This window comes from Procambarus clarkii, chromosome 45, assembly GCF_040958095.1.
Source record: "Procambarus clarkii isolate CNS0578487 chromosome 45, FALCON_Pclarkii_2.0, whole genome shotgun sequence".
Taxonomy (NCBI): domain Eukaryota; kingdom Metazoa; phylum Arthropoda; class Malacostraca; order Decapoda; family Cambaridae; genus Procambarus; species Procambarus clarkii.
In genome coordinates this window covers 5,777,327-5,792,983 of record NC_091194.1, presented here as the reverse complement: position 1 = coordinate 5,792,983, position 15,657 = coordinate 5,777,327, and the positions used below count along the sequence as shown (strand labels likewise).

At 37.3% G+C, this 15,657-nt stretch overlaps 1 protein-coding gene across 2 annotated transcripts; it reads right to left on the bottom strand.

Moving 5' to 3' along the window:
- Positions 1 to 416: 416 nt before the first annotated feature.
- Positions 417 to 12,017, bottom strand: LOC123769809 (solute carrier family 25 member 3). 2 transcript variants are annotated; one of them, XM_045761113.2, is made up of 6 exons: positions 11,863 to 12,017; positions 9,455 to 9,583; positions 7,682 to 7,848; positions 5,784 to 6,020; positions 3,438 to 3,804; positions 417 to 952 (listed from the first exon to the last, which is right to left on the bottom strand). In XM_045761113.2, exons 2-6 carry the CDS (start codon positions 9,573 to 9,575, stop codon positions 789 to 791), a joined length of 1,056 nt encoding a protein of 351 aa, XP_045617069.1. In that variant the 5' UTR covers positions 9,576 to 9,583; positions 11,863 to 12,017; the 3' UTR covers positions 417 to 788. The 2 variants fall into 2 exon arrangements, with proteins under 2 accessions (XP_045617069.1, XP_069157373.1); XM_069301272.1 differs by lacking the exon at positions 11,863 to 12,017 and adding an exon at positions 11,700 to 11,748.
- Positions 12,018 to 15,657: the final 3,640 nt, after the last annotated feature.

The window sequence follows — 15,657 nt, the reverse complement described above, 5'->3', positions numbered from 1 at the left end:
CATTATGGCTTGGGCACCATGCAAAACTTGTCCGCTAAAGTGACAAACCACCAATATTTAATTTACGTAAAATTGGGATAAAAAAGGTTAAATAACTCGAGGATCTTCAGTCTTCACAGGACTTCGAGGTCACTATGTTAAATTACCATTGGCTAATGTGTAATATCTGGCAATATAAAATTGCAGTTTTGCAGTTAAATTATCAGAAGGCAGCACTAAGCCCGAATCACTATTTAGTACCATCCATAGCACACACTTATGATTTTTCCATTTATAAGTCTTCTTATCTTTGATAGTTATGCGAGAGTAAAATGCTATAAGCATGTTACTGTTAGCATTTAAAGGCTGATTTCAACTAGTACAGTGGATTAATTTTACAAGGGTGATTCCACTAAATTTATTACAAAATAAAGTCATTATTGTTTATATTTTTTATTTTATATAACTTTACTATTTACATGCCACAATCATATGTATAAATTGGATAAAAATAAGCAAATAATGTCTTATTTCCAACACTAGTCTTCACTGCAAAATATTACACATGCTCTCTGCTATTTGGCATCAAAGTTGTTAAAATTTACCCAGTGAACAAAACAGGCATTTAGTGACGTAGCAGTTCATATTGAAGTGAAGGATAGTAGCTAGCGATCTTTATACTTTACACCGTGTGTTCGGAACTAAGAAATAATCGTAGTTGCTCAAACTCCAAAACCTCTTTAGCTACTATTTACCTAATTTTCAGACTGCAAACATGGGACCAAGGTATGGAATGCTGAAGAGACAGCTTAGGATTGTTTCCCTTCAAGCTTCAATCTGAGTGATTCTGGCATGGCTGGTGGTGGTGGACGGGGAAGCAAAAGGGCTACCTTAACTGCATCATAGATGAACCACTGGAGTGCAGTCAGGGTACCAATCATGATGATTCGAGGGAAAAGACCCTTCCACAATCCTGTGAACACAAGCAATCATGTAATTTGGAAAAATTAACCTTATTAAAATATGAGTAAAACAAGCATTATCTAAATTCTTTGCATTAAGTAAAATGTAGTGTTGTCCACTGCCCTTACAACAGTCAGGTTTAGAGTAGTTGACCCAGCAACTCACTGAGAATGGGCTATTGGCTTCACTAGCTAAGCTAGGGACAGCCTCTCCTTCCCGTATTCAACTAGTTGTGCTTGCAGGGTTGAGCTCTGCTCTTTCAGCCCGCCTCTCAACTGTTCCTAACTACTAACTCCCCCCCCCCCCCTTCACCAGGAAGCAGCCCATAACAGCTGTAACTCCCAGGTACCTATTTACTGCTAGGTAACAGGGGGCATCAGGGTGAAAGAAACTCTGCCCATTGTTTCTTGCCGGCAACGGGACTTGAACCCCAGACCACAGGATTACGTGTCCAGCGTGCTGTCCACTCGGCCACCGCCCCCCTGGTGAGGGCCAGAGGGGTTTCTGCGCGATTCCTGTGTAGGCTTGTATATGCATAACCATTGATGTGTTTGCTTAGCCTTTGTTTGGTAATGAGAGAAACTAAAGTGATGATCCTAGAGTTGAGTCCACACACTGCCTCCCCATACATGAGGTAAACAAACATTAATACATTTATAATAACGCTACTACTAAAAGGCCCTTTCCCTCACTATATCGTACCTCGAGTCCTACCTACTGCCAGTACAATTCCATGTGGCCAAGGAACTTGATAAGCTGCTAGCTGACAATGTTCTATGATGCTCCGACAATTCCTAGGGTCTCCCCACTACATATGGTTCCTAAGACAACTCTGGGAAAACAATGGTGAAATTGTGGGTAATACAGAGCCCCTTAGTATCAACCACATTTTCTAAATTAGACCTGGTTCAAGCATTTCACCAAATTCTAGCAGAGCCAACTGTTGTCTTCAAATCATCAATTACAACATCTTTTGGTTTGTGTGACATCCTCAGATGGCACCCATAGATGCTAACACTTCACTAACCAGGTCATCAGAGACTGTCTTTTTGCTTTGCCTACAATGATGTTATTGCTGAAAATAGCACCTTCAGATGTTCTATACCTGCCTGCATGGGCATTAGCAGTTGCCCAAGATACCCCAGAAATGGTCATCAGAGGATGAGCTAGTATTCACCTGGAGTTTGCTCAACTAACCCATCCAGGTGGTGTTTATATTTTATATTTTTTATTTTATATAACTTGTATCGAGTAAAATAATAGGCTTGATAGAGATAAGGCGCATGACAAATTTTGTTTTTTACCAGGCAATGGAACAAGTCCATACTCAAATTGCTGAGTATGGAACCTGATTCCATACTCGGCAAACTCAGCTAGTTGGTGTTTAATGCACCAACTAGCTTCTCTACCAACTCTTTCAACACTGCCTTAGAAGCAGTCCTATACCAGATCATTAAAGATGCATGGTGACCTATCACTTTCTTCTCAACATGCTTGGTATCAACAAGAAAAGGAACTCTTTGCCATATACCCAGCCACTCAACACTTCCGGCATTTACTCAAAGGACATGACTTCCACGTCCTCACCAACTACAAGCTGATGGCCAACACTTCAGCAACCAGCAGCCTGGGGCAATTCCCATAGTAACTACACTTCAGCTATGTATCCCAGTTTAAGACTAACATCCATGTTAAGGGGACCAAATTCCATCACCAATCTTTCCTTCCCAACTTTGCTTGTTTGTGCCCCGTCTTCCCAGAGATGACCCACATCGATAACAATGCTAGAACTAAGCGACAAAACCAAACTCCCATATCTACAGAATTTTCTTTTGCCCCTTTGGCTCAACAACATCCCCCTTGCCTAACTGAGAAGATCATCACTTGCCACACATCCCTCATGGAAGACAATCCACCAACTTACCAAGATTGGGCCAGTGTGGTATCAACACCTAAGCTAGTGACAATATTGTCAGTACTGTTCCTTCCCTGCTTGGCTTTTATGTGCTTAATAATAAAGTTATCCACAAGATCATACTAATGAGATTTTTGCATGGTCCAGAGGTAAGGTGTGCAGCTTGGGAGTACCCAGGTAGAGGATTTGAAACCTTTGCATTGCTCCAATTGATTTTCCATACACTAATTGTGACTTAACGTGTCTTGGCTTAGTCCTTCTCTGGTAGTGAAGAACTTTATGTCTAACGTTTACTGTTATCACCAGCATTTGCATAAAGGAATCACATTAATGTGATGTATCAATGAGAAAATCAGTAGGAGCCTTTAAGGATTTCAACGTATGCTCTGGGAACTCCCAAGCACAAGACCACTACACCATGACATGATCAAAAGCACGAACCCCAGGTTGCATTAGCCTTGAAATCGCTTTGAAATACATTGAAATCCTCTTCATGGTTCCTACTGATTTTCTCAGCATTATCATGCTTGTAATATATTAATTCTAATAACCAAAGAGTTCTAAATATTTAATGTCTTACCTGCCATGCCAAGTTGTTTTGCAACACTAACTGCTGTCGAGCCCTTGTCTTGGTTAAGCTTTGAAACGATGGTGTCGGCAGGATGGGAGACAATAGCGCAGAATACACCAGCAATGTAGCCAGCAGCAAACGTCACCACCAACTGCTCACTTTTTGAGCACTGGTCTCGAGGCTTGGGCACTACAAACTGGTATAGGGCCTCCACCGTGCGCTCAAAGCAGGCAAACTTCATCATTGTATAGGGAATCTGCCGACACCATAGTGGCACTACACCTTTGTAGAAACCCCAAAGTCCTTCCTGTCTATATATTGTTGGGGCTGCAGCACGTAACGTTGACGCAAATCCAGGTTGGGTTTGGATACGCACCTGAGTAAATAAAATAATTTCAATCTCTAGTGTACATCACTTCTTGAAATTTCAAAAATATATTAATAAACTATCATTTATATTATTGGCCTATCAAGCACAATACCCCAGCTCCACTATACCAGCATATCTCACTATAAACTAGTAATGGGACGATTAACTGAAATTGATGAAGAATCTGAAGAATTTATCATTTTTCAGTAATAAGAATTGGTATTAGAATAGAGATAAATTTATCGTAATTTCAGATTCTTAAAAATGCTTTCTTGAACGTTTATTAAAAAATTTTGTCTTTGGTAATAATTAAAATTTTTTAAATTATGATCATTAACAATCAAGTATTATATTCACCAAAAAGAAACAGAATGAATGCAAAAACAGGAAAGATGCTAATGTGTTTTAATTTCAAAAGGCTTTAATTTCAAATATGAATAAATGTTTAAGATTGAAACATTATACTTGTACAGTACTTGCATTATGTAAGTTAAAGATTGCCTTTCAGTATAAACCAAAAATTTATTGTTTTAATTGAACTACTATTGCAATGTACTTTTATTTGAGAAAGGATTAAAATTTGTATTGTAAACTGTATATAACATGTACACTTGTGATGGGTACCGGAATGTTTTCAGCATGTCTTATTTTCTTGGGTTTTGTAGATTATGGATTACTTTTTGAGTAAAATAGAATTAATTATGCTTTAACATAGTGTTGCAATGTTAACTATTTCATACAAGAGTAAATTTTTATTTTTTTGGTATTGTAAAGTACACAAAGCATGTATATCTGCGTGTATAATGGAATGTTTCACTTTTCAGGTATCTTCCAGAAGATTATGGTGGATTTACCAACTGTTTTCTATTCTTAAATCAAAATTATAAATACATTTACCATGTTAAAAATGTAAATAATTAATTTGTCCAAACTAAAATAATGAACATTTTCATAAAAATATTATCAACTATACCAGTAGTTTTGAAATAATCAGAATTGGAATCAATAATTTTATCAGAATCGAGACACACTTGTGAAATCGGCATCAGAATCTTCAGAAATTTTAGTATCGCCTTATCACTAATGTAAACATTACAAAATATTTAACCCTTGGACAGCAGGCTATATAAAAATGGTCATTCTTGCCCATATGCAAAAAAAATAAACAAATTTAAAAAAATAATTCTTCATTGTAGAATCATTAATTTGTATCGAAAATGTAAAGAATACATGAAATAAATTAATATTTATCTATTACTAGGGTGGAGGCACTCTGAAAGGCAGCACTGTGGCTATGTGGTGCTCTGTCAATACACAATGCCAACTTTGCTGACACTGAGGTATGCGAGACAACAACTATTCATTGATCATCATTTGTTTCTCTTTATTTACAAAAATGTGTGTTGAATAACTTTATAAATCACATACTTCACATAACATATGGTAATGTTCCAATTGATGATTGGTTTCCCTGGTATACTTCATTACAACCACATAGGGAAGCTCCTAGTACACAATACACTATAGTGGTTCAACGGGTGATTGGTGTACCTGGTATACCTCATTACAATCATACAGTTGTAAAAAGCAAATGATCATTGGTATACATATAATGTAATTATAACGAAACTTTATACAATGACCGCACTCGCCTAGTAACATTTATGATAGTAACGTAACCATGAAACGATAGCGTGATTTTTTTTATTGGTCAAGGTAAATGCTACTACATCCACAGAGCTATTGTATCCTTTCTGCATCATACATGTAAAACCCAGACAATAACCGTTTAAATCGTCATTTCACGATAATCACATTACCTTGTGAATCAACATAAAATAACTGCTGTCTAAGGGTTAAATACATAGGTTTCTCTAAATAATAGACATTTTGTAAAATAGACATATTTCGTAAGTTAAATATAAATTTTTATGACCATTAGGAATATTTATAAAATATTAAACAAGACATTATAGAATAATTACCTTTGCTGCCTCCATAGGAGAGAGTGCAATATCAGCAAAGAACTCTGCTGATGCTGATGCAGCTAAATACAAAGATGTTCGGTACAAGTAGCTATTTTCTTCTCCAAGAATGTTACTATAAAAGATCTTGAATACTTCATAGAAACCAAACTTGCAGATACCTTGCATGGAGTAACCAATGCAAGTGGGAGCCCAGCCTTTGGCCAAACTGCGGAAACCTTCCTCTCTGACGGAAACCTGAATAGTAGTACAACTTGGTCAATAGACATCGAATCGTAATTTTTTTAAGATAATATAAGCAGCACTCACAATAGCAAGGATTTACCACAGTAAGTATAACCCATGTTCAATGTTAATTTTACTGGAAGCTAATACAGGCAAACCTCACACATCAAGTCCTACAATACATATATTCACTGTAATGTATACTGTAAAATTATCCAACAATTTATACAATAATTACTTAATTAAAAAATTACCACATCCTTACAATTCGCATTATTAAGTTATGAAATGTGGCTTCTCACTTTGTTTACATCCATCTATGTACCTCAGGGACCTGCCCCTGCATTAGTTTGGTTCATGCCATGCTCATTGATATTGTTAGTATCTGAATGACCCACAAATTTTTGTCTATTCTGATGTCATCCTTCAATAATTTTCTAGCATTAGCAAAAGTGTGTGGGAGTTGGCATAGACAATGTCATGCAAATACTGTACACACATTTGTTTTAATTTATTACACATCATAATGTGCATTTCTTATTCAAAAAGTTGTTAAACAGTAAACAATTTTGGGTCTAAACATACAGCAATATTTACCATGGGAGTCTGGTTTTCATTCACCGAATTTTGACTAATAAAAACATTTCTAAACATCTCATTCGTTAAGAGAGATTTACCTGCATTGGTCACTTTTCTATATTCGGTGCTGCTGTTATCAGAAAGTTTAAAGATCATAAATTCAGTGGTTTAAGAAGTCACACATTTCCTCAGCATAGCAGAGGAAATTGCCTCTTCCTTCTCACCTTCGTTGTTCATCACTCTACATACCGCATATTACTACCGGTATGGAGTTCAACCTAGATGAACGTCTGGACACAACCACCGATACACCCTCCAACCAGCCTGAGAGTCCCAGGCAGATGGCGACAGCAAGACCAGCCAGTTCCTTGTTACGTATAGGTAACCACCGGTTACACCGCTGGCTCATTGTTCCAAGCCTCGGTGACAATGTAACGTCACCATCATGGTTATAAATACCCATGACCTCGGGTCACCTCAGTAGTCTCAACAGGTGCTCAGGGGAATCAAAATTACTGTCTCCGAACGACGCTTGCCTCCCGCTTCTTCATGTGCAGGTTTTAGTGTTATTATGTAAATAATTTCAGTCACCCTTATTTTTGTGTTAACATAAGTGTGTATGTATGTATATATTATTTATTTATTTTTGTCTTATTATTTCTCGTGTGCTAGCCAAGTATGTCAACTCAGGGTGATATATATTTTTCATGTTATTTGTTAATTTTAACATTAGTCAATTTTTTTACTAGAGTTTTCCTTCACGCCTGTGCAATTTTCACACTGCAAAGGCCAATGCGGCATTTATTTTTTGTCAATGTGAAGTGCACTCTTCATACTGGACATTTAAAATGTCCAGTATGCTGCTGCTGCAGACTAATGAACATCAAAAGATACAAGAATTACATTACAATATTGTTATTTCACTGTGTATCAACAGATACCATATCAGCAAGGTTTACAGGGTCACCATAGGTTTTCCTCACTGTAAAAGTGGAGGCCTATAAATCCAATGTAAAACAATTCATATTGTACTACAAATGTACACTTCCTTAAAATAAATTGTCTGGTTAATTATCAGCTATATAATTCCTCACCTTAAATCCATTGAAAATTCCTTTGTACTTTTCAGGATTAACCTGGATTCGGCATTTGACAAGATCCAGAGGTACTACTGCCGTGTGCGTGATGCCGCAGCTCAGGAGTCCGCCAAAAGCACACAGTAGATAAAATTTCCCTGAGCCATATTCACAACTGTAATTTTCTGTAAACATAAATTTTTTGCATTTTAGTTATCAATGTTTTTTAAATATGCATCCATTATACCAAGCTTATACTGCTAGCAGGAAAAGTAAGATTTAAGAACAGTAGAAACAAGCTGTGGTAATCAGCCCATTTTCCTGTTTTTGTAGTACTGTACTAATAGTAACGATGAGCACCATAGTAGATATACCAATGTACAACAAAATTAAAACGTAGAAATCAGAACAATCGAGTTGGAGAAACCGGAAAACTATTTTTTACTTGTGTTACTGTGACAAACTAAACCTAACCTCCCTAGGCCTAATACATGATATCCGAGGCCTAATATAGGACATGTGTGCTATACTAGGCCTAGGAATATATAAGCAAGTTTCAGCTTCATTTAATTTAAAAAGAATTCCTTACTATTCAGTATATGTACTATCTAAAAGCTAAGTATGTACAAATTATTACTATTGATGACGGTCACAACAGGTACTCTCTAAACAGGAGGATGGGTTGTTGTGATACACAATATGATAGTTTGACAAGTCGTTACAAGGCCGCTTTACTAATACCACAGCTACAAATGAACATGCCATGACTACTGTTGAGACTCTTGCAGCTGCCATGAACCACACAGCAACCACCACTACAACTTTTTCCCATTGAATTTGAGAATACTAAAATACACAATTTACAGTATTCTAAAATTATCAATCCCACTAATTCTACAATTACTATACATACCGGTATCAATTTGCACCAATGAGATGAGAAAAAATAATTATTTCAAGACTATGAACTCTGTACTCACCAACTCTCCATAAATTACAAAAATATAAAAATCCCTCATTTATTGGTTATATCATTTATGCTGTTCCAGATCAGCTAACTGTATCCACATGTGTAACAAAAAACCATCACGTGCCATTACAACACTAACTCAATTCATAATCAAAACTCTTGCGAAGGATAACATGGCTTTAATTAATATAACTGTACTATATTATACTATCAAAATTACCATTGCATGATAAAGCAAAAAAGAAAACATTGGAGCAACACTGTGAGTGTGTAGGTGAAGGATGTGGGGAGGCCAGAGGTGCAAGTCTGATGCCACAATATGGCCCCAAATTTTTGTTACCATATTACTCACAGTAAAGTAACCCTGTATGCATATTGACCAGACCACACTAGAAAGTGAAGGGACGATGACATTTCGGTCCGTCCTGGACCATTTTCAAGTCGATTGACAATCGACCTGAGAATGGTCCAGAATGGACCGAAACGTCGTCAGCCCTTCACTTTCTAGTGTGGTCTGGTCAACATACTTCCGCCACGTTACTGTGACTCATTGCCTGCACCTGTATGCTTTATTATAACAGCTTGCCCATTATTAAATGCCCTGAAATTATATTCATGTTACCTTTTAGTTTTATCAGAAGCAATACACTATTGTGGCTGGCAATGGAAAGAACCCTTTACTAGCAATACACTTGGCAAGCCCCACAAAATGTAGCAGCTACAAACTCCTTGAGTAATCTAGATGTAAAAATATTACAATACACAGCCCTCAAATTATACAGTTTGCCATCTTTTTAATAAAAAGATTAGAAAGCACATACCTACGTCAGCAGCAGATATACTCCTTCCTGAAATTAGTTCCTTATTTGGTGCATCACAATGAGCTTCCAGTGGCCGAGAAAATGGCGAATTTTTTGCCGTGTCCCACAGTCTGCTGAACATTTTTCCTTCTGCAAACAAAAATTCATTAGTATAATGTGCCAAAAATGTGATTTTTTTTTTTTTTTTTTTTTACATTTCAGGTTGTACAAGTCACATTCTTAATTTTACAACAATTTAATATTCCTTCTGATTTTCATTTTGATTCACAATCTATGAGTTGCATCACCCCTCAGTAGCCCATTTCTATTATGTGGGGAACAGGTATTGGCCCAGAATAGGAAAAATCGGAAAATAAACAAATTTAACACAGTGCTTATTTATATCTTCTGTTTTGACACAAGATATTAAGAAATTTATGTATGGTTTGCTCAAAGTACTAAACTTGAAGTAAAGTTTGAGTGCCGTATGAATAGGGCGGTTATGTGAGGGCAGAGATGGGACATTGTATTTATAATTAAAAGGCACTTAAGGAATCATTAGTACAATTAAGGAATCATTACTGTACAGTAGTGTGCTGTTACAAGCTACTACCAGCCTTGGGCTCGTACCCTAAGCAGGTGATGATAGTATCATAGAAGATCCTGATTGTGATAAGAATTATGTACGATGTTCAGATATTAGTGAACACAACTGTTTATGAGCTTCACAGCATGACAGACAACCATAGCACTCTTCCATTGTATGTTGCATCTATGCATCATGAAACAACCTCATGCCCTTTTAATTTAAAAAATACACTGCAAAATTATTAAATTTCAGGATTTAGTGACCAGGATGCTGGTAATAAGTTTTTTTTTGGGGGGGCAGGGAAATTCCTGCGCTTGAATTCTCGTACCAACCCGCAGATCCTGATGTTGCAACTGCTGTGTTGTGTACATCATCTGCATTGTTCTATTTCTAATTACTGTACTTTCTTAATCTGTGATAGACTCTGTGGTATATAAATATCTATATGTCTTCGCTTAGTAGCAAGATTTGCAGCTTCGTCTGCAATATCATTTCCTATATAGTGTTAAGATATAGGAATGCTATATTGGAAGCATTTTTCAGTCAAATGGTGTCAGTAGCTGATTAAAGAGTTGATGTCACAGTGAATTTGGGACCTCCAGACTATCTTACAGTACTGGATTGTTATGGTGCACAAAAATGTAAATAGTTACATACAGTATATAAAATGTATATACTCAGTCACTGGAATGTAAAAATATTTTTGTGGCAATTCTCCCTTCACAGCTGGCTCGGGACTAACACCCTGGGGCTATGACTCAATGAATGCACATGAAGTACGATACCACGAGACTTTAAGGCTTCACCATGGCCAAAGTTGCGCACAATTTTATTTTTTCTGTGATCAGGAAATGTATTTTAACAATGTCTGAAGTATTTTTTTAATTTTTATTTGTGCACTGGAAAGGTGTTAACTGTTAACAGCTACACAGCCCAGAGGTTAAAGGTAAGGTCTTCTGACAATTCTCCCTGGTCTTTTACACAGTTTTCTAAACTTCATCACTGCTACTATTTAAACCTATTCTATTTTAATTGGATACAAATCACACAGATATGGTCAAATCGCACACAAAACAGCTCAACAAAGCTCACTTTTAGATTAAAAAATCATATAGTGTACGTCACTCAATAGGCAAGCTTTAAATCATTGTGTAAATCTTGTGTACGACGTGACATTTTTCCACTAGACCGTATGAAAGGAAGTTCAACACCTAAATACATTACCTAACCTAAACTACAACGATGCTTATGACCTGTTACTCGTCTCCCGCTGACTGCTAAATTCCATCATTAAGAGAATACATTCTCACCATCTTCAAATTGGGTCTGGCAAGGCACATATAGCTTAGTTCCGTCGCTACCCTTCCTTCACACATATAGCAACATGCTTCCTAACCGAACGACATACATATTTTTTTATATTCAGAGGAAAGAACCTTATGTAAGCGTAGTGTGTACAATACCCCGTCCTAATGATAGTTTATATAGCGGGCAGCTGACCCCTCCCACCATGGCCAAAGTATTGGATACCACCTCCCTAACCCTCACAAAACCACCTCATAATCATACTACATAATACTACGCATCTACAACTATAATACAGTAGTGTTGTACGTGTTGTTGTATATCAGCTGTATAAGCCAATGCACCGCTGCTGGTCAGCCCCGGCCAGCTTACCGGCTTCACCATCACCTAACACACATTTTCTCATGTCACACCTCACCTCACGCCGCCCCTCCTCACTACTCACACACCTGCACCCCCCTGTGCCACATAAACCAGTACTAGGTGTAAACTAGCGGGTAATGGAGGCTGAGAGACAATAACCGGCAGTACTCACGGTTAAGATGGCGGTGTCTAAGAGGCAGAGGAGCATCTGAACCCCGAACACCAGCCCAAAACAGCGGCCAAATTACCACACATTACAGTCACAACCACAAAATATATTGAATGACCAGATTTATTACCAATTAATAAAATTTCAAAATACTAACTATTCACACAGTAGTAGGAAGGTGAACAATTAAAAAAGCAGATGAGTCAAGTGGTTTAATAGTTGTGTGTTTGACTTTCTTGGTTTGCATTGCGTCAAGAATTCTGTATAATAAAGATGATCAGCTGACGAGCTGCCCGATTTATTTATATTATATAAAAACTATATAGGTCTGTATATATATATATATATATATATATATATATATATATATATATATATATATATATATATATATATATATATATATATATATATATATATATATATATATATATATATATATATATATATATATTTATATTGTGTGTGTGCACCATATTCAATCTGTGAGTGACTGTTTATTGTGCACCCAACACTCATCCTGTGAGTGATTGTTTATTGTGCACATCATACTCATCCTGTGAGTGATTGTTTATTGTGCACACCATACTCATCCTGAGTGATTGTTTATTGTGCACACCATACTCATCCTGTGAGTGATTGTTTATTGTGCACACCATACTCATCCTGAGTGATTGTTTATTGTGCACACCATACTCATCCTGAGTGATTGTTTATTGTGCACACCATACTCATCCTGTGAGTGATTGTTTATTGTGCACACCATACTCATCCTGAGTGATTGTTTATTGTGCACACCATACTCATCCTGAGTGATTGTTTATTATGCACACCATACTCATCCTGTGAGTGATTGTTTATTGAGCACACCATACTCATCCTGAGTGATTGTTTATTGTGCACACCATACTCATCCTGTGAGTGATTGTTTATTGTGCACACCATACTCATCCTGTGATTAACTACTGTGTACCACATACTCACCCTATGATCGGTAGTTTATTGTGCACCTGATATTCATCCTATGAGTGATAGTGTATTGTGAACCCTACACTCATCCTGTGAGTGATTGTTTATTGTGTACCTAATACTCATCCTAGCTGTGAGTGATAATTTATTATCCACCCCATACTCATCCTACGAGTGATAGTTTATTGTGCACCCCATATCATCGTGAGTGGCAATATATTATGCACCCCCTCCCTATACAGGTGCACAAAGAGAAAAATGAGGGGTCTATCATATGACTATGGCTGATTGTTGAGTGAGTATCGTGGGCGACTAGAATCATCTGGTTATGATGCTGTGTGTGTGTGTATGTGTGTGTGTGTGTGTGTGTGTGTGTGTGTGTGTGTGTGTGTGTGTGTGTGTGTGTGTGTGTGTGTGTGTGTGTGTGTGTGTGTGTGTGCGTGTGTGTGTGGGACAGGGAGATGTCAATGACTCGTTTAGTACGCTTCACTCGTTCATCATTACAGAGTGAAAGCTTCACCAGCATGGTATACAATTACTACCTATCTTAGTGGCGTCCCGGTTTTCTAAGGTTTCTGAAAAAATCGAACCCGGTCAGCCAGGACTTTCCAATACTCTCGTACAGTTTGTTGGCAGTGGTTATAGTACTGGACACGCCAAGGGGCATGGAGACCCTGGCTGACCGGGTTCCAATCCATCGGGGTCAAGAGTTTTCTTGATGCATGTTGGCTTCGGGACCATTCAAGCTTGATATATATGTGCACACCTATATTGATATATAGGGAGCCGGTCGGCCGAGCGAACAGCACACTGGACTTGTGATCCTGTGGTCCTGGGTTCGATCCCAGGCGGCGGCGAGAAACAATGGCAGAGTTTCTTTCACCCTATGCCCCTGTTACCTAGCAGTAAAATAGGTACCTGGGTGTTAGTCAGCTGTCACGGGCTGCTTCCTGGGGGTGGAGGCCTGGTCGAGGACCGGGCCGCGGGGACACTAAAGCCCCGAAATCATCTCAAGATAACCTCAAGATAAGATAAACCCCCCCCCCCACACACACACATATTGATAAGTTACATATCTCATTGGTTACAAAATGTGGACATTAAGGAAGTTTGTTTCATATACGTAGATTTCTTCGAACCCCCTCCAACGTTGGGCAGGAACCGAGGATGCAGCGTGCATTTCCCCTCTGGACTGCCACACTGAGGCGCTGGATATATATATATATATATATATATATATATATATATATATATATATACATATATATACATATATATATATATATGTAGCGAGTAGATTATTATCCCAATAATATACTCGCTCCAAATGCATTGTTAATATTCCTGTCAACCTTTGGAGTTGAATGAGGTGAGGCGTTGCCCGGGCAACACGGTGAGGTGTTGCCCGAGCATATAAGCAGCAGAATAGCAAACATTAACCAGAGTCTACTTTCAAGTGTGGTCTAGAGCAGACACTTGCGAGATACTGTTCCGACGCTCAGTGCGCTCAACTCACACCAAAGTATCACCTGTGTACTTCTGTATATTCGACCAAATATATATATATATTATCTTAGTGTCTGTGTTTATTTGTCACCATACTTTACGTAACAATAGAACCGTTACATATATATATATATATATATATATATATATATGCGAACAAGCCTGAATGGTCCCCAGGACAATATGCAACTGAAAACTTTCAATAGTTTATATATATATATATATATATATATATATATATATATATATATATATATATATATATATATATATATATATATGTTTCATTGAATATGACCGCATATTCTGTATTTATTATTTTCTGGTTTAGGGCTTCAATCCCTCTATTTTCTTAGCATCAGGGCTTAATTGAAATAGGAGTTCTCCAAAACTCATTTTCGTACTTTTAAGGTGAAGAAAAGAAGTGATTTACTATAGAGTGTATTACACTTATTTGTATAATTTGCACGACGTTTCGAACCTCCATGGTTCATTCTCAAGTGAACAGATCTTACAATACTAGTTGATTTTATACCCGCATTAGGTCAGGTGATAATACAATGAAGGTGAAAACATGGGGGGATACATAAGGAATAAACATAGGGGCTGCAGAAGGCTTATTGGCCCATACGAGGCATCTCCTATCTAAACTGGATTATTACACTGGATTAATCTTTGTGTTTAGATAGGAGATGCCTCGTATGGGCCAATAAGCCTTCTGCAGCCCCTATGTTTATCCCTTATGTATCCCCCCATGTTTTCACCTTCATTGTATTATCACCTGACCTAATGCGGGTATAAAATCAACTAGTATTGTAAGATCTGTTCACTTGAGAATGAACCATGGAGGTTCGAAACGTCGTGCAAATTATACAAATAAGTGTAATACACTCTATAGTAAATCACTTCTTTTCTTCACCTTAAAAGTACGAAAATGAGTTTTGGAGAACTCCTATTTCAATTAAGCCCTGATGCTAAGAAAATAGTTAGAGGGATTGAAGCCCTAAACCAGAAAATAATAAATACAGAATATGCGGTCATATTCAATGAAACATGTTTGAAAGAAAACCTGCTGCCAGTATACACCAATATATATATATATATATATATATATATATATATATATATATATAAAGCTGCTAACGTGATTTTGGGCAAAAATAAGGCTAGTACTGCTTGGGACCTTTGGGCGATGTGTCAAACTGCTGATCTCTCACACTTAGGTAGGCACTTTCAGGTGATACGTCACACAACTCGTGCACACCATATATAAAACACAAAATTGTATCTCTTATTTTCATTAGATTAGCTTGGGATATTTAA

Bases quoted from the DNA above. Each gene is read 5' to 3' on its own strand.
- LOC123769809 (XM_069301272.1), bottom strand. From the start codon at position 11,733: ATGAGAAAATGTGTGTTAGGTGATGGTGAAGCCG. The intron at 7,849-9,454 runs GTATGTGCTTTC...TTATGTTTACAG, and splicing joins TATATCTGCTGCTGACGTAG to AAAATTACAGTTGTGAATAT. The intron at 3,805-5,783 runs GTAATTATTCTA...TTATTTACTCAG, and splicing joins CTCCTATGGAGGCAGCAAAG to GTGCGTATCCAAACCCAACC.